At 40.7% G+C, this 25,910-nt stretch overlaps 1 protein-coding gene across 2 annotated transcripts; it reads left to right on the plus strand.

The window, feature by feature from the left end:
• Positions 1-682: 682 nt before the first annotated feature.
• On the plus strand, positions 683-22,499 carry ARL15 (ARF like GTPase 15). 2 transcript variants are annotated; one of them, XM_078862179.1, is made up of 5 exons: positions 683-957; positions 5,858-6,002; positions 8,365-8,424; positions 9,743-9,951; positions 21,047-22,499. In XM_078862179.1, the coding sequence occupies exons 1-5, from the start codon at positions 904-906 to the stop codon at positions 21,209-21,211; spliced, it is 633 nt and encodes a 210-aa protein (XP_078718305.1). In that variant the 5' UTR covers positions 683-903; the 3' UTR covers positions 21,212-22,499. The 2 variants fall into 2 exon arrangements, with proteins under 2 accessions (XP_078718305.1, XP_078718306.1); XM_078862180.1 differs by lacking the exon at positions 683-957 and adding an exon at positions 1,802-1,857.
• The last annotated feature ends 3,411 nt before the right edge of the window (positions 22,500-25,910 follow it).

Here is a 25,910-nt window from a genome sequence, read left to right on the forward strand (position 1 = left end):
ACCCTCACTTAATTCTCTAAAAGTCAATGTTTTTTAAAAAGTAAGGTTTATTTAAAACGGAAATAAATATGCAATTGAGAAAACAAATATTATTTGGTTCTTTTGGTGAAGTCACGTAGATATAAAATACTAATAAATAAAGTGAATAAAAATAATACAAATAAAATGCAAATAATAACAAAAAATCTGTCTGCATTAGTGCTTTTAATTTTTATTATTTTTATTCACTTTATATTGTATTAATACTTTATATCTACGTGAATTTACCGAAAAAAACAAAGAATATTAATTCCTGCAGTTACGAAAGTTTTAAGGCAAAGGGAAAACAAATGTTGAGGGTCAATTAATTGGAGGGGGGGGGGGTCACAGGACATCTGGCCCAACCTGTACAGCGTTTGGATAAGTTTGGTTTCGTTCTCTAATTGGCACTGAGTGTCCTATTTCTTACCCCCCCCACCCGGTCCGTACTTTCTGTACTGTCCCCGTGCCACTCGTCACAGCCACCGGAGCCTTAACTAAACAAATAAACAAACAAACGCCAATTGCATACAACTTGCAGCGTTTCGACACCGATCCAATTCCGCCCCCAAATCGCTCAAGACGATTCCCCCGCACATATAGCGCGAACGTAGAAAAGGAATCGATTACACTAAACCGACCGTCTTAAATCGACGAATCGATACACGCCCATCGAACGCCGCCTTCGGCAGTCGAGTTAATAAATGTGAAGCGCGCTCGCGGCAACTCGCCGTTCGCGTGCGTGGTGCGCCGATTAATCGCGAATTGATCGATCGCCCACGATTGTTCGCTTGCTCAGAGGGCAGCGAGCGAGCGAGCGCCGCCGCCTGAGGATGACGGCTTGCGGCCGCTAAGAGCCACCCCCGGACACAAGTCGCCGTGGCGATGTCTGAGTGCGCGCAGTTGGCTTGCGCTGTGTGCCGGATCGGCCTCTACTCGGTAAGGACTTCGCCACGGCTTGTTTTTGTTTTCCTTTCCGCTTCGCTCGTAATCACTTCCGCGTGATTGAGTCTCCGTATTTTTTTTCTGTTATTTTTTTTTGTGCCGAGGCCTAAACAAAGCGCCGGTCTCTGATAGATGTCCAGGCCGGGTTCTCTGCCGCCCTGGCCGGCAGGATGAGGTGACCCCATTCGCCCCCCTCTTCCTTTGGTTCTATGTCCTCATTGGTATTTATCCACATAGTATTTCTTTGAACCCTAAACTTATACTTAAGATGTGTTGTAGTGTAACTAAACGTATGCTGGTAATGTAGGTGTTGTTTAATGGTCAATTGATTCCAAATAAACTTGTTGACTCTGCAAATGTGTTTCCAAACACATTTTACAAATCTAAACTAATGCTGTAAGTTTGTTGTGATGTATGTAAACGTAAACTGGTATTGTTTTTCGATTTAAAGCTTTCGTGACTGCAGGGATTAATCTTCTTGGTTCTTTCGGTAAAGTCACGTAGAAGGGAAATAATAAAATAATAAAAATAAAACATTAAATAATTCTCACGACGTTTCGGCTGCTTGCGTTGTGGCCGAAACGTCGTGAGAATTATTTTATTATGTTTTATTTTTTATTATTTTATGATTTCCCTTCTACGTGACTTTACCGAAAGAACCAAGAAGATGGTATTGTTTTGTTATTTGTCATTTGACACGAAGTTTACCGTGTCTGCTTCACCAGCAAGGTGCCATGTAGTTAGCTCCTTTAAGTCCACACTTGTAAGGGTATTGTGATGTGTGTGAACGTCTGCTGGTAATGTTTGTTGTTATTTGTCATTTGGTCCAAAAGGAACTTGTCTGACATCACAAGAAAGGACCTCTTCTCTTCTGCTCAGCCTTTCTCCCAAAAAGTTATATACTCACTTATTTCAACCCTTCACCTACACGTTATTTTGATTTCATCTCAAGGACGGCTGCTAATGTTTGTATAGCCACTTGTCAGTTGCTGCTTTGGGGACTGATCTGACGTAACAAGGAAGCACACACCTTGTTTGCTGTTTTCAACATTCCCCTCCCTTGTTTTTGTGCCAAAAAAAACATCGCGAACACTTTACTGCAAACCCACACTCTCAGTTTATAAGCCACTTATGTGCTTGTGCTGATAATGTTTGTGTTGTGCCGTTTGTGTTTTGTGCCAAGACATTTGCTTCAAAAGCAACTGGTATAACATTGCAAGAACACACCCTCTAGTTCCTCTGTGTTGTTTACTAGAAAATCATCCCATGTCAATTCAAGACCCACAATTTAGAAATATTTACTTAAACCTCTGCTGATATGTTCTGGTAACTTAGTATACGGCACTCTAATACGATATGTACTCTTGAAGGAACTCGTCCAATCCCAAACAACATCCACTCTATTTCTCTTATGCCCCAAATCACTTACCCACCAGCTCTCATTCAACACGTTAAGTTTATTATGCATTTTAACCCGTCATGTTTATGTTTTTGCTGTAATGTGTCACTGTAGTAAACAATTGACTCAAACATGTTTTATGCAACACTGGATGGCCTGTGGAATGATTCACACCCACCATAGGAATGTGGAATTTCCACTCCTCAGGGCTGTAAAATAAGGGATAATCGCCTCCCAGTGCGTGTTTGAGTGGGGTACCACTCAGGATTTTTTGTTGCAGAGAAACTTCCAACATCACAAATACCTTCCTAAAATTCTGAGTGGGCAAGATGCCAAAACTCAGGCGTTCCATTAGTAACGTAATTATTTGAATAATCTCGGCAAGATCTCTAATTTTACAAATCTGTGATTGTGCAGACACACTCCGCAGTATGCGCTTCATAAACTTTCTGCACTTGTTATGGTAGAGGTCTTCATCCAGATTTTAAAAGTGATCTTGTTAGGTAGGTATGGACCGTTTTATTTGCTGTAACCTCCGATAATGATCTTTCTTTCAAAGGTTAAACGTGTTTGTGCATGTGTTTCATTAACGGAGTGTGCCGGCCGTAATCATCCAAGCCAATAATAGTACTGTAATGCTGCAGTTAGCGATGCAATCGCAAGTCAATCTTGTACTTTGAAATACCTAAGCAGGATTGACCCTGGATAGTGTTCGGGTGGTCTATTGACATGCATAAAAACGAGTGTTTTTGGCTGCTGCAGGACCACGTCAGCAGAGGGCAGTATAGCAAAATCCATTGTAATGTAATACGCTATCATGTCTGTCTCCCTGCCTTCAACTGGCGCTGACAAACGTCGTGAAAACAGTCAAATAACCCCTACGGCCCACAGCGTGGGAAAGCCCTCTTCCAGTAGCGGATTGACAAAATCGCTGTATATGCACACTTCGTAATACTATTCTAGAATGTTTGCCAGCTATTGCACTCTGTTCTGTATGTATTTTGTAAGTGTGATTTTTAACGTTCTAAAGTCATTCATCTGTTTTGACTAAAATATTTAACCACGTGGTTTTTGAAAAGCAATGTGATCAAATCACAAGAGAAAGTAAAAGGCGCACGCTTACAACACATTCATTGCAGGCATTTAAGGAACTATCCATTGAACATTTAGAATGTAAGAAGTTAACGCAATGGAAAACATTTTTCGTAAACAGTGTACGAACAGGTCAGACACTAAGTTGTAATTATTTACTCGGTGTGGGCTTCTGTGGGCTTTCATTATGATTTTTCTGAATTTATCCAGTGGCCTAATAGCGCCACCTGGAGCATGTGCATTCAGTTTTCATTTATTAGGTATAACCCTGTGAGCCATGCGGCTCTTGACTCGGGTGCAACCGCAACAAAACAAAAACATGAACAAGAAACATCTTAAAGTGACTACACACAACAGAAAAACCCAGGAAAAAACAGCAAAGTCTCCCAGAACTTGCTTTAAATTAATTTTGTGTTTTTTTTCAGGATAAAAATATGATTGGTTTACACAATTTCTAGTTTGCGATTATGTTACCAATTAAAGTATCTTACTTTATTCTGTGCGGACCATATATCGTTTTTTTGGAATTCAGCAGCTTATGCGGTAATCTACAAAGTGGCAGCGGAGTTCTGTTGCTTGGGCAGCTTAAGAACGAACATAATTGGATATATCCTTGCTAAGTTAAAAGCTTCCTGTTGCCACGATTAAGCAACGCCTGTGAAGCTCGTTCTCGAATTTCAACAACAACTAGCTATACAAACAATCTAAATGGAATGTAATTCTTTGTTCGTCTTAACATAGTGTAACATCTCCTTTTCCATAAGTTCAAATTAACCTAAGCAAAAGGAGGTGGTGTGTATCACGAGACTTGAGCAAAAACTGCAGAGATCTTGGGTTTGAATCTGGGGAGGGCTCGTGATTTAACTAGGTTCTCAAGTATAGTCCTAACCTGTGAACCAATGACTGCACAATATACCTTAATACGTTTGCTTTGTCCTGTAATGTGGCAATATTCCAGCACTGATAATATAATTAAACAAATTGCTTTGACGAACACTTCTCTTTAGCACGATGTTTTGGGAAAGTGCAGCGCCCCAATGTGGTTACAGTTGATTACATGAAGTACTCGCGTGAAGGAATTTCAGATTTATTATTTCAACACAGGATGATGCTGTTGTCTGCAAGAGCCACCACATAGGCAATGTGTCTCATCACATGATGCCTATAGCACAATGGGAATACAACTGGTAAAAAAGACAATAATTTAGGGAAAACTTACACGGTGTAGGTAATTGCTTAAAGTATATGCTTTTTAAAGTAAAGTCAGAATATATTACTTCGATGAATTCTCATTTGAGTAAATTATTCATATGTGGGTTAATGTTGCAAAGTGCAACATATCTTAATGCAGGCGTTTGCATGTTGAATTAATATATGGGTAGTTGAGGTTCATTCTAGATTTGAAGTTTTCGTGACTGCAAGGATCCATACTCTTTGGTGATTACTGAAAGATGCAAAGAGTAGTTGAGGTTATTAATCGGCAGATGTTTAGAAACACAATGTCCCCTTTTATGACTAATGACCCTTGATGGTAACATTTCGGCATAGGTTAATTCATTTTACCTATGTATCAGGTTGAGATGGCCAGTGATAACTATCTGTCTCCTGGGTTTTGACTAACATCTCTTGGAAATGTGTTTTTCATGTAAAGAAAACACATGCGTGTAACATATTCCTTGGGTTTTTCGGCAGAATATTCCTGCAGTCACGAAAACTTTAAGTCAAGATTCATGCGTGTACCATTTTAGAAATATTTTGGGTCATCCCTACAAGGTCACGAACGCATGTGCAGACAACGAAATGGGCATCTCCATGGGTATGGAATATATATTTTTTACGTGTTCTCCGAATTGTGCGCTCTATTGGAGCCACTAGAGGGTGCTGCATATTCAGGTATTGAAGGATCATGCTTTGCGAAATGACACCAGCTTACCAGGGAGAATACTGGTAAACTGGTATTGAGAACCCGAGCCTTGCATATGACGATCTGCTCAAGTATATATTTTTCATCAGTGTTGAATTTCTTAATCGATGAAAACGGATTATAAAAAGTATTACATTATCTATTAGAATGGATTCCTTGGAAACCATTTCAAAATGGCTTAAGCGAGGTATCCGTCCTCCAAAACACTGGAAGCACCCCGCGGTGCTTGCCCATCATGACAGGTGATGGTGGTCACGTCACTAATCCCTGCTCATATCGACCTCCAGTCTGGCACTATCATTTATGCAAATGAAAAAAATTTACGCTTTTAAAATGTTGATTAATCAAAGCATTAAGCAGGCTATTGAAATCGATGAATGTAATGTTGCAGCTCAACTTTGCATTGCGTGGTCGTGAACCACTGCAGTGTTGAAGACTGCTGTGTGTCTTTCTGCTGTGCTGCCCTGCCCTGGGATCAGTGTTACAGGGTCCTGTGTTGTAAGGGCCCCCCACCAGCTCGCCCGGAGTTCGACGTGGTGTGCGTCGGCATGACTGGAGCCGGCAAAAGCACTCTGCTCGCGCAGCTGTGTGGAGAGAGCATCGACGACATCCTTCCCACCGCGGGTATGGTCACGCATGGCAGTGTGTCTGCAAGACTCTTTGGCAGCGTCTAGTGGGCAAAAGATCTAAACTTTGAAAGATGTGATGACGTTTAAAGCAAGAGGTTGCAAAACAAACGAAAACACTTTATTGTACAGTTAAGCAAAGCTTTGTGTCCCTGGTGTGACCCGAGTTTGATGCTTCGTTAATGAGAAAAGACTGTTAAATTAATGTCAAGCTCTTTTTTTATGGAACTCTCGTGATATCGCTCAAGTGATATAACGGAGTGCTTGACCATGATTTTAAAGCCTTTTTTCGTATTCATGAAGCTTCAAACCCATGTCCCATAGTCCGAGATGCACACTGTAGGTACTTATCTACAAGAAAAATAATTATTAGTTTTTTGGGGTTCTGTCTTACAGTAAGGTACAAAGGTTAACAAGGACGTCACCTTGCTGTGATAATTTGTGTGCACGTACAGAACAAGTCACATTTGTAAATGGCCTGAAGTTAAATAGGCGTAGGGAATTTAGAACATTTGTTTTAAGTCACAGTTCATGTCGTGTGAACTAAAAGCAGGGGCTTTGTCACTCAGATATATCATGGCTTTGTGGATAAGATTGACTTTTTTTAAAGTACCGTTTCCATGGATAGGCACACTTGAAAAAAATAATGGTGAAGTGCAATTTGGAAATGTTAACTGTTGCACAAACTGCTCCTTACCACATGCTTGTCTAATGCAAAACACTTGCTGTAAAGATCGCTCTGCTTTTCTGCTACTTTGCCAAGCTTAGTTCTATGCCATAAATCTATTAACCCTTTACCTACCGCGGTGCCTGGGATGGCCCTACACAGCTGCCATCTGCCTCTCGAGTGCTTCAGCTGCTTGATCCTGGCATGCAAAAATATGGCAAACATGTCTGGGTTGAGGCACACACTCTACTGCTTGCATTCATTCAAATTTACGGCACTGGTATGCATTTCAAATATATTTTTCAATTTATTTTGGGAAGTCTTTGGAAAGGTTTTATTTCCATGAAGAATTTTTTTTTAAAGAGCCAGCAGTGTTTTTTTCTAAAACTTTATTCCAGCAGTAGTGCTGGTGTCATGTCATGACACACAGAAATTTCCATTCAAAAGTGTTGCAGTTAATGCACCACCTTGCATCAGAGAAGAGTCCTTGAAGATGACATAGATCGACTTCCAAAGTGCCTTTAAAGGGCCTCTTTATCCAAACTTTGCCCACATGTTTCTTTGCCCTTAGTAATGTTTGTTGCATATCAATAAAATAAAAATGTGTGTATTCTAAATAGCTGAAATAAGATTAAATAAATGACATCAAATGTTATGGCTGACACCATAACTTTACCAAACTTGAGGCCATGGTTTAATCTGGGGTGGTTGTCTGGATTTTTTTCTAAAACTTTATTCCAGCAGTAGTGCTGGTGTCATGTCATGACACACAGAAATTTCCATTCAAAAGTGTTGCAGTTAATGCACCACCTTGCATCAGAGAAGAGTCCTTGAAGATGACATAGATCGACTTCCGAAGTCCTTTTAAAGGGCCTCTTTATCCAAACTTTGGCCACATGTTTTTTTGCCGTGAGTAATGTTTGTTGCATATTAATACAACTAAAATGTGTTTATTCTAAATAGCTGGAATAAGATTAAATACATGACAAATCAAATGTTATGGCTGACACCATAATTTTACCACACTTGAGGCCATGGTTTAATCTGGGGTGGTTGTCTGGATTTGAACACAGGATCTCCTAGGGTTCAGAAAACCACTGCTTTTAATTATGAATATGTTATATATATTGTTAATGCATGACAAATATGTATATACGTGAGTTCTCGGCAGAATGTTAACACAATTTGGACAGTTATTCTTTTGTTTTTGATTTTCATGTGCAAGGAATTAGCTGTTTTTATTCACTTATTTAGCTGTCTTGCTTTGGCTGATGTACGGATGGCCACGGAAAGGCACGCATTAAACAGTGATCTGGATGGGCCGCATTGTTCTCCAATGATCAGTGGTCAGCAGTAATGAGATCTGCAAGACAGCTGAAATTCCACACCAGGGTGAATTAAAAAAACAGGAACACAAAATCTCAATGAGCTGTACAATCACCTGTTATTTTAACAGTATCCGTTCAAACATTGTCAGTTTTGCTTGCATAATCCACCAATGTTCAAATCTCCTTTCTCAAAAAATAACCTGTTCTGGATTAGTTCCTGCCTGATAAATGTATATTTAGTGTTATAAATTGTGTAGATTATATTTGCATGCACATTTGCATAAACAATGCAGGAATTAACCCATTCTTGTTATGTCTATTTTTTTTACTTTAAGGCAATCTAACGTGATGTGTTCGTTTTTCAGGTTTTAGTATAAAGGCCATCCCACTGCAAAATGTTATCCTCAATGTGAAGGAACTTGGAGGTAATTCATGAAAAAAGTATTTTTCTCTTGAAATGTAACTCGTTTATAAGGCACTTATTTGCCATTACTTTTGCTAAAATATTGCTCGACTTGCTAAGTTTTTGCAGTCGAGTAAGTGCATACCAAGAGTTGAATGTTTGGGATCATTTTTCTACAGGGTAAACTATCATAATCAAAACAGGGCTCCATTCTTGTTATTGGCAACAAGCATGTAACCTTTTGAAATGTGCCAGTTACAATTGTTTTAAATGTCAAATGTCACATGGACAATATAGGTTTTCCATTTGTTACGGAACATAATGGGGAAGAAAAAAAATACTTCCCAGACCAATCTTGAGGAATTCATTGAAAATACATTCACCACAGATCACAAGAATTGGCAATAATGGTTTAGACTGCACAATTGTAACTGTTAACAAATAATACTATTATTGCACTGGTATTATCGTTTTCTATTCGTCTTTGGGTAGAGTATCATGAGGTCCATCTAAATATTCACACTGATGTTAGGCATACAATCACCTGTCATTTTAACAGTATCCATTCAAACATTGTCAGTTTTGCTTGCGTAATCCACCAATGTTCAAATCTCCTTTCTCAAAAGTTTATTTTAGTCACAAACTTTGGTATTATTTAACTTGTTTTGCTTTACAGGCCTTTATCAATTCACTGCTGGTTGAAGGCCTTTGAATACCGTGTTGGTCAGAGACGATATTTGACCATACATCACCACGCTAGTCAGTGCGGGTCAGGAAACTCAGTATTTGTTGAGATATAACTTGTCATGATGTCAGCCATTGCCACAAATCGTACTCTTGTGGTTGGGGTCATAGGAGAGTGTGCAACCACTACTACCACTCCATTTCCCATGAAGTAGTCAATGTTTTTTTGTCGATATAAATTGGCTTGTGTTATGTGGGTGTTTTTTTTTTGTGTTAATTTTGCTGAATAGTTTTTTTGTATTTGCCATTTAAAAAGGGAAAACGTTTGTCACGTGGCACTATTTTATATACCTTGTTTATTTAAACATTTTAAAGACGGCACTTTCAGATGTCTGAACATGTTTATTGCATCGGAAGGAACTCCATGTCATAGGTTTAGTGGCTACAGATGTTTTACTTTGAAAAACTCTTTTTCCCTTTCCTTTTCTTCCTTACGTCAACTTTTTCTTCTCAATGACTTTTTACGCATTGAAGTATGTGTCCTCACGTGCACATTTTATAGATTGATTCGACTTGTGAGACAGCGACATCCTCTACCCCCCCGCCCCCCCACACTGCTTGCAGTCTTGGAGAAAGACGTTACTGTGCTCCGGCAGGTGGGGATGCGATCCGTAAATATTGGAGCCGCTACTACCAGGGTTCGCAAGGCCTCATCTTCGTACTGGACAGCGCGGCAATGGAGGACGACCTGGAGGTTGCACGCTCCGAACTGCACGCCGCACTGCACCATCCGCAGCTCTGCACCTTGCCCTTCCTCATCCTGGCAAGCCACCAGGACAAGCTGGGCGCTCGGTCACAGCAGGAGGTAAATCCCGGCCACCGGCCACAGAGTCTGGTGGTGGGCCCTTGCTTTTTTCCACAAAAGAGTCTCCTTGCCGTGTCGCGGGATTATTATCCCACGGGAAAATTGTTAAGGTTCTGAATGCGGAGCGATTCGTAATGCCTGTCACATCTTTTTACCGCTCGCTGCCAGGTGGAAATAGATAGTGTTGTGGGAATAAAACTTTAAATGCCCTTTTCTAAAGGCAGGTATTAAATCTATCATTGCAGGTCATTGTTAGTTGTGATATCTCCGAATAAAATTGCAATGGAGCGCCGTATATGCATTTCCCTAAGTTTTCCTGTGTGCATGTATATCGTGGATTTGCAGGTAACTTGTAGGACGTTTAGGAACACATCTATTTCTGATCTATAACGAGTGCAAGGTGTTGCTGTAAAAACCCATGGTTTTTAACTTGCTTTACACAGCACTGGCACTATGCTGTGGTGCATGTTATGGTGTCACATCAAGGAGGAATTTGATCTCCCAGCAGGCAGATGAATGATGGGCTTGTGAAGCTTACGGTGTCGGCATGGGGGGGCCTTGGGCATACAAGGGTTTACGTAGTGTTTTTTTTATTCTGTCCAGACAGGCTATTTCAACTCGTAACACTTCATGACAAATGATCAGTGGCAGCATTACTTGGCATCAACAAAGTATAGAAATCTCATTGTTCCTCAATAATTTTACGTGTTAAGAGGTTTTTTTTAAAGTCCTAAAATAAATGTCAGCTCCTTGGTCAAGGTATTTAAATGGTACAGCACAATAGCATACTTTTGAATATGGTTATGGTATGTATGTCTGCTGTAGAGTTATTTTTTAAGGGGTGGGGTTGCTGTGAGTGGTTGGGGAGGAAAACGGTAAAAATCATGTATATGGCATGGATTGTTTTTGCCCTGTAGTGCATAAAATTGATTTTCAGGTCTCCTATCAAGTGGTTATGTGCAAACAGTATATCATTGTTGCTTTGATGTCTGTTATGTAGCTGTGGGCCAAGATTGGAATACAGTAAAGCAGTGATTCAGTATTTATTGTGATGTTTCAAAAACAAAGTTTCAAAATCTCACTACTTTTGCCAAGTTCTAATGTTGACAGTTTAACTCCATTGTCTGTCTCATGGTGGTTTGTGCTGTCTGAGCACGTGCACACCCACTTCTTTGTGTGCGGGTTGTGTACATTAACCCCATACACACACCACAGTTACATTCCTGTCTGGTCACCGTTAATCAAAAATATTACATTTGAATGGAGCCCAAAGTACAATTGATTTGTTAAAAACAAGCGCATATCATAAATACAGGTTGCTAACCATAACGACACATTTATATTTATGCAATCAAACCCAAAATACCTTTATTATGGATGATATTGGCCGCGGAAGCCTACGTGTTAAACTGATAGGTGGCTTCGTTAGGTCTGCACGGTCTGTTGAGCTTCACTTTCCACGTGATGCTTTCACCTGTCCTGCATTTGGAGATGCTGTTGTTTCGTGCGTTTTCCCACCAAGCTTGATATTTTACAGTGATCAGGAAGTAACCTTGTCAGATTTAACCTCCATTATCAGACCCACTTTATGTTAGGAATGCTACAATTCATCAATCGGATTAAAATCGATTTTTAAGCTCATGATACATGCATCAAATAGTGCATCCAATGCATTTATATTTACACCGTATAAATTACATGCTAATATACTTTTCGACAATAATATATGAAACTGCAAATCAAAATAAGGCAGTGCAAACAAGACAATACTGAACTCTTCTCAATTATTGCATTAATGGCCATTATTGTTTATACTCTTTGGGATTTTTCGGTAAAGTCACGTAGGTAAAAAAAACGACAACAACAGTGATTTTGGCTGTAACGGTTCCACCTGAAGACGGAAGCTTGTGTTGCCTCCGAAATATCGTGATTTAATTTATTTGTTTGCATTTATTTTATTTTTTACCTACGTGACTTTACCGAAAAATCCCAAAGAGTATGCATCTTTGCAGTCACGAAAGCTTCAAATCTAGAATCACAATTGTTTAGTTCCATTTAATGAATCGCACCTCTGTCATGTTGTGACAGAAAGACAGTGGGGGACATCAGGCTTATAATATGGCATACAGGTAGTCAAATAGATACTGTCCTTTCAGTTGACTGAGACACAAGCATGCAAAGCATATACAAGCTTTTCCCACAGCCTGCCACAACTCTTGTGTCTCTTCTTGGAGTCTGATAACAGCCAGACCTTGCGTGTCCATAGAGCCACATTTTGGAATTTACACTGGATGACGGCTCAAAGCTACATCCTTGAAATAACTTCAGATTATTTGTACTGTCTGGTGCTACAGCATTTATATTTCCATAGATTTACTCTGAATGCGTTGCTTATTCATGACACAAATCACGACTGATTTTAACCATCAACAAGACGCGCTAACACCGAGCAAGACTCTAAACTCTCGTGAACTTAGTTATGGTCGTAAAAGATAATGCCAGGCGAAGAGCAGTGTACGCCTCTTGTCCACAGAGCAGTTCTCGGCTCCAATATCACTTTTTTAAGAGTGCACGATTATTTCAAGTGACTCGTCACACACTCATTCTAGAAGTAACAAATAAGAAAGTGCGAATGGAGTTACATTTACAGTGAAAGAAGCCAGACGCAAACACAGTCCTGCTAAGTGCCATTTCCTCGTCGGTACTAATTGATTTACCTTGGTTGCCAGCAACATCATCGGGCCGGTCTTTGCCGCATTTGTTTTGGATTCTAAGGAGTGCTTAGTAATTGGCAAACATGCCAGCTTCGGCTGAGTGGTATGTCTCGTGTCTGCGTGTTGTGGGAAATGGAGCTGAGAGCATAAAAATACTTGGGGGGGGGGGGGAGGAGGGCATGGGCGACTCGCAGTTTTGGCGCTATTTGGTTCTCGTACCACACCAAATGTGTGATGTGTGATCTACCTAGCCCAACAGGGGAGGAATGGGATTGCTGGCTACCATCGTGATCCAAGCATGGGTCGGGTGGGTCACTCTAACCTGCCATGATCTCATTGGTTGCTGGACTCTCCAATGGCCAAACCAGGTGCCTCGCCAATGGGAGCAATGCGATCGCCTTTTGAAGTGGATGAAACGTGTGGGTTTTGTTGTTTGTTCGACGATGTGTTAAAGATGAACGCTATAACGAGGTACAACTTCGGCTTTGAATCTTTATCTAATATTTGTTCCCCCCCTTTGTAACCACATATTTTTTATTCGTCGGAGATGTTTTAAATACGAATGCGCATTTGCAAGTATGAGAGTGTTTTCTTGGTTGTGCATGCTTGTTAAAGTATGTTCTCCCTCACCTGATTTTAGCATGGTTGGCTACGTACGGTGCAAAAGAAGTTCAACATACATTCATACATATAAGCCAATGCATGCACAAACGTTGTTTTTTTTATGCGCGAGTGTGTTTTGACATGTGGTAGAGCAGATTTGATAGTTTCCTGGTTTCATACATACATGGGCACCTTCATTCATGCCCCCCCCCCCCCATGTATTATGCTTTTATTTCGTTCACACGTGATTTTCTCGAGACAACTTGTGCATTTTTGTCAATCCACTCCTGGATGAGCGCTAACCCGACGCTGTACAGATTGTGGGCTGACCATGCCTGACAACATTGCTCAAGTTATATTTATTTTGTTTAACCAGTTGAACACTCGAGACCACTATAGTCTCATTTGCAAGAGTGACTAATCACCAAAAGGGGCCAAAGCAAATAAAATAAAGTGATACATTCCCGAGAAGGTTAAGTCGGCTTGGCCAGATTCTTTTTAGATTGATCACAGGACAATTAAGTTACAGAAAATGTAAACTCTGTACGTATGTTGAACTTGTTTCACACCGTACGTAGCCAACCGTGATAATCGGATGTGCGGTGTTTATGGAGGCAGGGAACATAGAATTACAGTACAGCATTGGATTTTTCTGCACTGCTCTCTGCTGCCCAAAGCTTCGCCTTGCATCAAGTAACTATCATGCATGGGGGTCACCCATTCAAGCAATATCCTAGCTCAACCCTCCTTAACTTCTGAGATCTGATCAGATCGTGCACAATAAAAGGCATTTAGTCATGGGTATACATTTGCATCTATTGTAAGATGTTCGTAGAACGGTTTTTTAAAAGATATAATTAAATCATTGAATAAAGGCAACAAAAATGATTTAATATCCAATGCTGACTAGCTTGCAGATGAAGAGAGTGAGTTTAATGCATGCATTTTAGCTAATGTTTATCACATGTGCAGGCCCTTAAGATCTTTCCGCTTATTACATCTGTGGACATGAAGCCGTTACAAAAAAATCTTTCGTCAACTTCCAAACATACGGAAGAGCTCATGAAGTCATGGATAAGCCAAACCCCTAGCCTATTCTCAGTCAAGATTGGCACGCAAACAGCTGAAATGGCAATAAAATGCAACAGAATCTCATTAGCATTCACAAATGTTAATTTGTATTTTTGTTTCTACAAATCTTTTTTAACTTTCAGGGTTTGGAAGCTGACAGCCTAGTTGGTGGTGTCTGCGCAAGACGGAGAGCAAAGTTGCAGATGGTTGGCAGAAAGCCCACAAAAAATGCTCAGACAGGCTAGCAGGTTGTCAGACGAGTGAGCAGCACGCCGCCAATCGTAGGCGCGAAAGATGAAGGGGGTTTGCCCCCCGCGCCTGACCGTACATATTACAAAATGATTTTCCGGCAACTCACACTGTGCAGACTTCACATGACACCTTTGCGCGAATAAGAAGGAAAATGTTGCTTGGTTAAGCTCGTTTGGGTGGGACAAATTTTTATTGTAGGACATTGAATCTGCAGTGAAATCGGAGACGTCGTAACACAAAAGTGATTGAGGATGTCATAGTTAGCAATGGGAATTTGTAATCAGCAAAAGTGTTGGATGATTGGCAGTTCACAAATGGCAGCGGCATTAAATATGTGCAGTAATTATTGTCTTCTTAGGTTTTTTCGGTAAAGTCACGTAGAAAGTAAAATAAAATAAAAACAAAAATCAGGTGGGACCGCTGTATACAGCTAATCTGGCTGTGACGGTCCCACCTGATGACGGAGACTTGTGTTGCCTCCGAAACGTCGTGATTTTTGTTTTTATTTTATTTTACTTTCTACGTGACTTTACCGAAAAAACCTAAGAAGATGATTCCTTGCAGTTCAGAAAGCTTCAAATCTAGAAGTAATTATTGTGTTCACTATTTATTGCATCTTGTAACATTCAGTTTTGTTGTATTCATAATGTTAATGTAATACAACTTCATTCCACATACATGGCAATACTGTATAGTTTTCAAATACATTGCCTGCTTAAGTATGCATAACTAACTCTTCATGCCATCACTAATTTATTTTTTGGATGTTCAAGTTGACAGCTGAGTAAATCATCTTTGTGTGACATATTTGCAAGTAATGGAAAATGCCTTGCACATGTATTCAAAAGTGTGATGTCTTACTGAACACAACTGATTGTATCTAAATTGTTTCTGTTAGATGCAAGCCAGGCCTGACAATGTTTTCTGTGCCATTGACGAACCACTGATATGTGATTAAAATATTCCAAAATGTTTAACACGTAGGCTTTCGCGACCAATATCATCCATAATAGAGGTTTTTGGGTTAGATCGTGTAAATATATAGTCAGATTTGGCTGTCGCCTCATGAAGCTAGTTGTAATTACTGGCGAAACGTCATACTCGGATTGTAAATGCTGTGGCTTCGGCTCTCCAACACACCGGTGTGCTGTACTAGTGACGCATTGGCATGTTCTGTTTACGTGACAACCCTTACTAGTTGGCTGTGTCGGGTGGTGGCGGGTTTTAACGACACATTTATATATTTACGCGATCTAACCCAAAAACCTCTATTATTCCTAAATGCATCTACCAGCTCATGAAGGCACAAAAGAAAATATGTTCTTGTCTCATGTTTCTTCGGAATCCTATTTACAATAGAAAGTACACTTTCAGCTGTTGCTTTGTTGCAAAGCTTTGAAAAGTGTACTGTTAAAGTGCTACGCAGCCTAGGATATCCACCCATCGATGCTGAACCACTTATTAAGCATTGCGTATTGTACGCATTTTTATTGCAATAGTTAGCATGGGGAGTATGACGTTTAAAAACATCTTATTTCCAAGAATGGCAAAGAACGTACCATGTAGAGATGCACAGAAATATTGTTTTAAAGTTAACAAATTCAGGGGGTTGTTGATGTTTCTTTTTGTTCTCCGCCGTGATGAACAAGCAGTGGGAAGCTCTGCAAATCTGTGCTTGCTCTGTGACGGCACAAGGAGGAATGCCCTGGCATCTTTGTGCTTGTCTAATTTTGGGCTTGGTCGTGCGTTCTCCTAAATCAGGAAAGGTACGCAGACTGCATGGTGAAACATTCTTGCGCGCATAAAACGCCGCCACTCACACACGAACAGTCCTTTTCGATCACTCAAGAGACTCTAGAGATGTTTGTTTCTTGTTTTCTATTACACTTTTTCACCACTGAAGAATGTTTTTTTTACGTTTTTCAGTTTAATTTTCGTGGAGTGTTTGGCTGACTTTTAAATCTCAAATTGTAGTACACAATTACTGCAGACACTGAAAACATGTTGGCGAGATTTACTAAAAACTTGGCATGTATTAAATGTTAGATTTATTTTTAAACACTTTTTTTAGTCCAATGTAATGATGTAATTTAATAACTAATAGAGGGGTTATGATATTGTAACATTAAATAATGGTAGATGTACCCATTTTTACTCTTGTCAAATGTGTTTTTGTTGCCACCCTTGTCTGTAAGCCATCTTGAAAGCTAGATTTGAACACAATCGTTTTATGGTCGTGGCACAAGTAAAGTATTTATTTAAAATATATATTATTTGTTCAATGCAAATTTGAATCACTTTAAATTGGCTCTAATGCAGGTTACTAGTTGTATCAGAAAAAGTGTTTTTTGTTAGTTAATTCTGTCGGGATGACAATGATAATTGCTAACAAAGAAGATCTCTGCTTGCCCAGTAGAGGTTGGTTTTGGATTTTTGACAGTTGACGAAGGCGATGATAATTGTGGATCATGCCTCTGGATTATTGATAAGTCTTGAGAGGTCACTGATAAAGATGCTTAAAGAGCGAGAGGTTAGGATAGCTTTTTCGTGGTAGGTGACTGATCGTTATCGAGCGTTGAAACATCTCGTGACCCGTGTTTGCCTTGCGGAAAATAAAATGGATACCCAGTTCCCTGAAAGATGATATTAAAATGTTGTCTGTTTTGGATGAACACTTGTCAGCAGTTCTGTTCATTAGTTGTGTTGGGTGTGCGTGTGATGCCTGCGGTGGTCACAATGACCCACTTCTGTGCTACGAGAGGCGGCGTGCGTTCCCGTAAGTGATACTCTACGTCTTTTGGGGATGGTTGAGAGATCTCATGAGCTTCAGCCACCAAACTTTAGCGCGCTCTATCGAGTGGCTGAAAAAAACTGGAGCGTATAAAAAAAAAATCTAATCAGCCATTGACTAGGACAAAATGTGAATGTTGTAAAACTTGATGAGGTTTTTTGAAAAATATTTAATTTTTTATTTTCAAGTAAACAATAGATAAGCTTAAAGTTTTCGCAAGAAATACATTTCTAATAAGACTGTTATTATTTTTGTGAGAGCCGTTAAACTTCCATTGATTTTGTTATCCTTTCACTCTCATAAGGGCCCCTTTTCATTTGACATGAAACTAATGTGTTTCATGTGTATAACGCGCGCTGCAGGCTCATCCAAACCACAGACACCAGAGTTTGGAGTATTCTTGGGTCTTTCGGTAAAGTCACGGAGATAATAGCTTTTAGTTTTTTAATCTTCTTTGAACCTATCTACATGACTTTACCGAAAGACCCAAGAATATGAATTCCTGCAGTCGCGACAACTTTTAAGTCAAGATTTAAGAGTTTGTAGCACAACTGAAGTGTTTGGCAGTGCCTGAGTATGATGTCACAATTGGAAGATAATTTTGTTATTCACCAATGTTATTCACCACTGTTGTTATACGAAACATCTGACTTGAGCTAAACAAACTAAATTACGTGTATACATATTATGTAGCAGAATTGTGGACCCACGAAAACGAACTCAATGGAGTATATTCGATTTTTTTTTAAATGCCACATTTGACGTGTTTACTTACAGTAACGGAATTAAGTTCAATGAAAACTAAGAAAAAAGTCGGTCTTAGCCGTAATAATTTATCGAACTTTGATGACAAATGTTTACCCGTATATACTTCTTTTATTCCAGTGTTAATATGTTGTTCCTGTGCTAGTCAATTGTGCAGTAATGGTGGTAAATTACCTCATACCTATATAACCTGCATTGAAAAAAAGCTGTGTGGCTGAGTGAAATATCTATTGTAACGCATTGCATGCACAATTCGGAAAGATAGCAGAGCAAGTTGTTCAGACAGTGTCTGTATTGCGGCGTTGCTTGGCACCATTCCCAGTACATTAAATGAATTGGCAACTTGTCACGATGAAGGCTTTCAATTATGATTATTGGGGGATGAGATCAACAACTTTGGGGAGAGCTGTGTTGTGCTAGGCGTGGCATATATGCCAGCAGGAGGATTGCAGACACCAGATGGGCAGACGTTATAATTAGGCTGGAGGTTGTTACACGGGCGGGGGAAGACGGCTCATTGCCTGAAATGAGACAGTTTAGTGCGGCGTGTGTGCATGAAGACGAGTATTGATGGGTGCGTGTCCTTGCACTGACCTGCACCTGCTCTTCTTTGTTTTATTTCCACCATTACCCCCACTACCCCCCCCCTGGGCTCTCAATCTCTTCTGCCTTCTACTTTCTTGAGCCTAATCTTAACGCGAGGTTTTTTTTTTTGGGGAAAATTAATTTGCCGACACTTCGTAATGAACAACGTGCCAAAGACGGTATTATTAACACCTTTTAACAAACCCTGCGTTTTTGCAGGTTTACACTCGCGAAGAAACTGAAACATCCGTACATTTACACGGCTCTCGGCAAAATAGTTTTTGCTCGTGTCTGCCTCGAGGGGCGAACTTGGTCGTGATTTCCATGATCGTATTTGCAATTTCAGCACAGGTAGCTGTGTGGCTATCGGTGTTTAAAAATGGGAGAGTATATGCCGGACTCAATATGACGTGCGAACAATGTGTGTGTGTCTGTCAGTAAGTGGCTTCTTGCACACGGATGCTTTGGCCAATAAATGATAGAGTTTTACATAATCAGATGGCTCGCTGGTGCGCAGTTCATTGGATGGTCTAGAAGCTGTTTGCACAGTCTGGTGAAGCGCATGTCTGGCTGGGTGGCAGTTATCAATTGGACAGCTGACACATGGTGAGTGGGCCCCCCATCCCCCGGCCGCCTGCCATTGCGCATGGCCTGTGTGCGTGCGTGCACAGGGCCTGTGTGCGTGCGTGCGCGCCGCTCTCACGCCGTTGTGGCCACCGAATCCGCCTTTTCCGCTGTTTCTTCGGTGCACGCCAAGGTGTAGCTCGATGCTCCCATGAAACCACGGTAACAAAACAAACCGTCTTCATTAAAAGTGCAATTGGCAACGGTCTTGTTTTGTAGCCTGTGCGTCACACCTGCGTAATTAATACCTGAACGGTTACAAAAACATTCTCCATTGATTGGTTCACTCATAGGAAGTTAATTGCGAAGTACTTGTGCAGGTGAAAAAAATCAGGTTAATTGTGCCTCGGCATTTACACACTTCTATGGAATGCATATTTTAAATTGCATTTCCTTTGCGTAGGTCAATTTGACTTTCGTTTACCCGCTGAGCGCCTCGCTCCACTCCCCCCCCTCATTCAATTACAAGTTCAGACTTTTCAAAACAAAAGTTTTTTTTTTCTGTTTGCATCCTGTTCTTTGGCAAATTGGCTCAATCCTGGCAGCAACATCGGCATGAGGATTTTGCGTCAGAATCGATAAAACGATATTTGAACGTTAAAAGTTTTGTACAGCATCCAGGGTTATACCGCCCTGATGCGGATCCAACCGTTGAGGCTGGTTGCCCACAACACTCGCTTGTCCACAACACACTCCCTTGTGGGCTGACCGCCATTGTTGAATGCTCATAGTGTAAATGCTTACCCCGAGCTCTCAATACTCTGATAGTGTGCTGTCTTCGAGTTATATGCCTTTTGGCGTCATCTGGTCCAACACCAATGGAGACTAGGCTCTAAGAAAAGCTGTCTCGGGTGTGGACCAATCAACTTGAAGGACAGTGCATATCATTATCATCATCAGAGTTGTTTCTTTTTGTTTGCATTTTGACTGCTTGTGTTGTGGTTATTGCAAACATGATGCCTTGTATAAAGGTGTCAGTTTTTGTACCAGTTGAAAGGGTCAAAACCTATTACTATATTTTGCCACTGGTAAAGGAGAGGTCTCATAGTGTTATAGTACCCCCGTTGTTGTATGCGTTAATGTTTCGCGAGCACGCATTTGCACGCAGCACGTGTATCGGATGTGGTGTGAAATGTTCGAAAGTCTGGAAATACGCTCTCAAGTTACTTGAAGTAATTTTGCACTTGGTGAAACTGAGGCTGAAAACGATTCAACAACAGCTGCGGAAAAGCAAATTGCTGATTGAAGGTCTAATGTATTTGCGCGGCTATTAATTCGATTGTAACTTTACGCACATTGGCTGCGCGTGTAAAAACCATTACATTTTCGTATTTTTCGTCATGCTTCTTGCAACCAATTTCTGCTAAATATCCAATGAAAACATATTATGCTCATCAAGGGTTCTCAATTTTCCCAACACACAGGTGCTCTAAAATAATACGCATGATGTAATTGTATTTCTTTGTAAAAATAGTGTTTGTTTTTTTAGCAACAGTGGGTTATATACGGCATACTTCCGAATCTCCATCATTGCTAAATTTCTTTCAAGCAATAAATATGTACAAAAAAATACACTAGTTTCTCAGGGATAATTTTTGCTATTTAACAATGAAACTTAATTGCAAGCGTCTAAAAAAAAATAGGAATCCAGCAATTAACACACACACATGCCTTTTATTCTCTGATGCAGATCAAGAAGTACCTGGAGTTGGAGCCTCTTGCTAAAGGAAAGAAGTGGATCCTGCATCCGTGTTCGTTTGAGGACTTGGAAGCTGTCAGAGAAGGCGTCTGTCAGTTCCTCCAGCTCTTGGAAGAAGAACAGCTTCATGGCGCCCTCATCACGGGCAGGATATGATGCCACTATCACTTCTTTAGCATTGCATATCGTACAGTTTTTGGTCTCGAGGGCTCAAGGACGAAGTGATTACTCTTGTTGGGATCTACCGATGGGAATAACTGCTTGGGCTGCCCATATATTTTCTTTTCCCAAGTGAAAAGGCACAGGGCAGCATAGGCGGAGAGCCGGAATCTTTCGAGGATACCCAGGACTGCTTTGACTGATGAGCCTCCGCAAGCTGGCGATTTTATGAGGTGTGCATAGACATCACAATGTACGTTGAGGCCTCGTCACACCGCTTCTTGAACTTCATCCATGCATGGGGGCCTTGAGACAATGGTGGCACTCAGAATACCGCAAACCAACACGATAAACGACCACAAGGAGTGTTTTTTCCCTCCAGAAGATTACTTCATCGGCAGTTCAGAGGGCATCTTCAATTGCCCTGCTACATTTTTTGAAATGACTGCAGCTGCCTTGGACTGCAACCTAAAATTGCAACAAATCTCCTCTGGTCTTTGTGTGGACTTGGGGTAAAATTGACCGTTTGCCATGTTGGCAAATATGTGTGCGTGCAGTGTACATAACAGCACTTAGATTGACGGGCTATTATTTGGTGGATTCCAACTATACTGGTCGGATTTTTTTCGTCCTCGAAACGTCTTTTATATTTTTGTAGGTTTTTCTACTAGTGGGATCTTCATGTATAGCTTCCAGACTGTTGCTCAACACCCCCCCTCCTTGTCTGCTCCCATCACTGCAGCTCACAGTGCTCTGTAATTGTTAATGAGGCCCAATTCTATGCAGACAGCGTAGCCAGCCTGTGCGTTACAGTGCACTAGTTGAGCGTTGGTATGCGCCCATGCATTCTTAATTATCGGAGTCCTCAATTGCCCCCAATTAGTGCTCTTTGTTCACTCGTGAAATATTGTAACAATAACTGTGAAGGCACCTGTGCATACCAGCATGCTGGAGCACGCTTGTAAGGGCCAGCACAGGCGCGCACGCCTCCCACGAGGGAATGGAGCCGCCGTTGACATTGGTGTTTTACACTCAATTTGCAGCGCAGATGTTCGCATTGTCTGGTACCAGGTGGGCTGCTGCATTTAGAGGGGATGAATCCAAAAAGACGGCAGGGGGGTTGAGGGGGGGGGGGTGCGGTTGTTGTCACGCTGTTAGGGGAACTTGCTAGAAATTAATCTCTGGATGAAGAAACGTACAATGTTGAAAAGTTGGAAACTTTGTGGTACTGTGCTGATTTATTTCTGTATTATTAATATTATTTAAAATAACATACACTTTGTCATTTCTGACTCTTAACATTTTGTGGATTCATGATGCGTTGTGCACACACATTAATTTTAAGCCAGTTATTATTTTTACATCTGAAAAGTAAAAGACACAAGCAAATACATATTACACACCTCGCACATTTTCTGAAATGGTAAACGTTTATTTAGAAATCTGTTCGGCGAAATAAGTATTCATGCCAGTTTAAATGAATACGTGTCATTGTAAATCTGAAATGACTAAAGGTGGATTCAACTGTAGTATTCTTTAAAGGTTGTCAAGATATGGGATGAAGCTCAGGACTTGTAAGTGAAACTGTGGTCATATATTTAAAAGTGCTCAATGTGGTCCTCGATGAAAGTTGTGAATGCAGGTAAATGGGCTTTTTTATGGTACAACCTGGCTGCTGCAGCTGTTGGCAATGCCCCATGCAGCAGTCACACTGATGTTGCTGGATGCTCTCTTCAGACACCAAACCCAGTTCCTCGTCCACATTCTCTGCCGCTCTTCACACTCTCAGCAACTATGGCCACATGCACCTGCCCGTCTGTTCCAGTGTGAGTCTTACCGGCTAACTCCACAGCCCTCTACCTCATGGGATTCTTCTGAAGGGGAAGAAAGAGAGGGCGGGGGAGAGGAAACCGAGCGTGTCGACGCATCTGTGAAGAAAAACAGCATTGCAACTGCGAGCAAACGAAATTCCATTTGGTGTAGTTGCCCGCAAAGTCTTTCATCACCGCAACCTGGCAGAAAGCAAGCGACGGTGTGAGTGATGCTAATATTGAGTGGGCAAGTGTTCTTCAGATCGGGGTCAACCACATGCCGAACTTTCATACCACGATTACAAGAAACATGCTAAACCTAAGTGTGAACTACCCAAGTGTGACTAAATGGTGATTTTTGTTCCGTAATTTCTTGTCAGCATGTTAATTTAAAAGGTGTAATGCATTGACAATGGCTTCTATAAAGTTTAACATTTTTTCTTTAACGTATTTGTTTTGCATGTGTAACAAAAACAACAACTCCCCAATGTGGTTATGTAGGAGTATTATCAGACAGCACATACCATGTTGGTGTATTTGATATCACACCTCTGATAGCACGGTTGGCTACATACGGTGCGAAATAAGTTCTAGACACATTTTGATTGTTGGTTTATGTTAATTCTTGTTAACTTGTTACTAAAGTTATTTAACGACTTGGTCAATTGTACAGGGACGGGGAATAAAAACAGCCCCTTACGCATTAAACTCCATCCTAAACAGCAACATTTAAATCGCGTTTTATGTGCAGTATATACTTGGCGTCTCTGACCAAATCGCTGAATGCGCTCCACCTCATCAGGTATCGGAAGCTAAGCAGGTTGGTGTCTGGATAGTGCTTGGATGGATGACCACCATGCACCAACAGGTTGTCAAAAGGCTTGTGGGGTGATGGCAGTGCAGCACATTATTGTACAGTACTTCTATGCATTCACATCTATGCTCCATACCCCCAGGCGGCACTGACTAGCTGGGTGAAATTTGGTTAAATAGCCCGTGAGGACACGCACATGGGAGGCAATACTCCTTCAACTGTAGATTGACAAAACAAAAATCTGCGCATGAACATACACTCAGAGGTATATGTACATACACTCAGAGGTATATGAACATAATCTCTGCTGTGAAGCAGTGGTTCTCAAATGACATTTGCGGTGTCTCCCCTCCCCCCTTACTCCATCCTCCGAACTCCCATGTCTACTGATCTGTGTTCAGATTTAAAATAGATAAAGCACGTTGCACGCATCTGTTCTTCGGTAGTCGCGTAAATCTGCACGAGGGGGGGGGGGATTGGTGGCGTGAAATGGAGTACAGCGTTTAAAAAGGGCTGCTGCGAACTCGGCTGCCCGTGCTACACTAATGCAGACACGTCCACGTAGCAGATATCAAACACCTCAATCATCTGCTTTGCGCGGGGGGATTGTGGTGATGCAACATTACGGCATTGACCTTCCAGCACTGACATTTGCACCTCCAACTGAACTCAATCAAAGCAATATAACATGAACCTGGGGCGCCGATCATTTGGGCACGAACATACAGCAACTGTTTTTTGATGGCTGTGACCTTACCTTTGACCTTTTAAAGTAAAACAAATCAATACTATGAGCTATTGTGGTCTGGGAACATCTCTTAACATTTGACCAAGATTGGTGAAATGGCTCAATAGATGCCATGGCAATAGGCGGACAGACAAGGACAATTACTCATTCCCTTTGGTGCCCGAGGACTGATATCGACCAATTATAGTTGTAATTGATTATTAACATAATCAATTTTAATGTATTCATCAATTATTGCAGGCCTGATAATATTACTGATTGTTTATGGGAGCATATCGGGCTTGAGATTGCCAATCTCTTAACTTTTTTCCACATGCATTGCTCTAATTTAATGACAATACTAAAGACCCAGCATTGAAAACTTGAGTTTTTGCGGCATTGTCTAATTTATTTTCATCTATTTCCAGCTACTTTGATTGTTTTTAAAAATGGGGCTTTGTGCATATATATGTGCGTCGTTCTTGTATTAAATAACACAAGTTGGGACCTTGCAAACACTCATAAACAACAACAAAACATTTATATATATATAGTTTTACACTGATTTTAAAAGACAGGTTTTTTTTTAAAAGTATTTATTTGAAATTGCAGGATTTAGTTTTATTCTAACTGCACATGCCCTGTGTGGGAAACGACATTGTAAAGGTACCTCTCGGGCAGTATTGTATTTCAGACATGCATGTATTGCATAGAAAGTCAGAATTGCCTCGCTGTCATGTTTAATCACAACAGCTACACATGAAAGTTATGCTTTCAAAAAAGAACCTTATTGTTACCTAATCCAAACCCTCCATTCTGCTGCGTAAACAAATGAGCTGCGCATGTTTTTGGACAAAAGTAACATTGCTAGAAATGGTAATAAAAAAAACAGTGTATCTTGGTGCGGTTAAAATCGTACAAATTTTCTAAGTGCTGACCACGTACATTTATATATTGTACACGCTTAATATGTTGTATATGTTAGTAAAAGTACCTTTCATTTTTGTCTGGCTCACAGTACAAAGCCAAGGAGGTTCAATGCGTGACGTTACATAGCTCTATACTTCCAAAAGCAGCAGAGCAATTTGTGCCACTAAACATTTTGGCTTGAGCAAAATGTCAGGCTGCTTCAGGTTATGTGCAGTGTTCTGCACGGCATTGATCGTCTGCCCAGCGGATGTCTTAGAATCTGCACAGCGTCAAATTAATTGTGTGCAAAATGGGAACCTAATTGTACTATTTGTTTTGTAATGTTTCAAAGACGGTGCTCTTCATGAGCTTGCTCAGAACACCTTGGATCTGTGTTGTTACTGAATATACATAAACACGATCCATTAGGTCTGA

The sequence above is a fragment of the Lampetra fluviatilis genome, chromosome 13, assembly GCF_964198595.1.
Source record: "Lampetra fluviatilis chromosome 13, kcLamFluv1.1, whole genome shotgun sequence".
NCBI lineage: Eukaryota > Metazoa > Chordata > Hyperoartia > Petromyzontiformes > Petromyzontidae > Lampetra > Lampetra fluviatilis.

What these genes read in the sequence shown, in the direction of transcription:
- ARL15 (XM_078862179.1), top strand. Translation starts at nt 904, where the DNA reads ATGTCTGAGTGCGCGCAGTTGGCTTGCGCTGTGTGCCGGATCGGCCTC. An exon ending in GCCGGATCGGCCTCTACTCG is followed by an intron (nt 958 to 5,857) that starts GTAAGGACTTCG and finishes CCCTGGGATCAG; the next exon opens with TGTTACAGGGTCCTGTGTTG. An exon ending in CGACATCCTTCCCACCGCGG is followed by an intron (nt 6,003 to 8,364) that starts GTATGGTCACGC and finishes TTCGTTTTTCAG; the next exon opens with GTTTTAGTATAAAGGCCATC.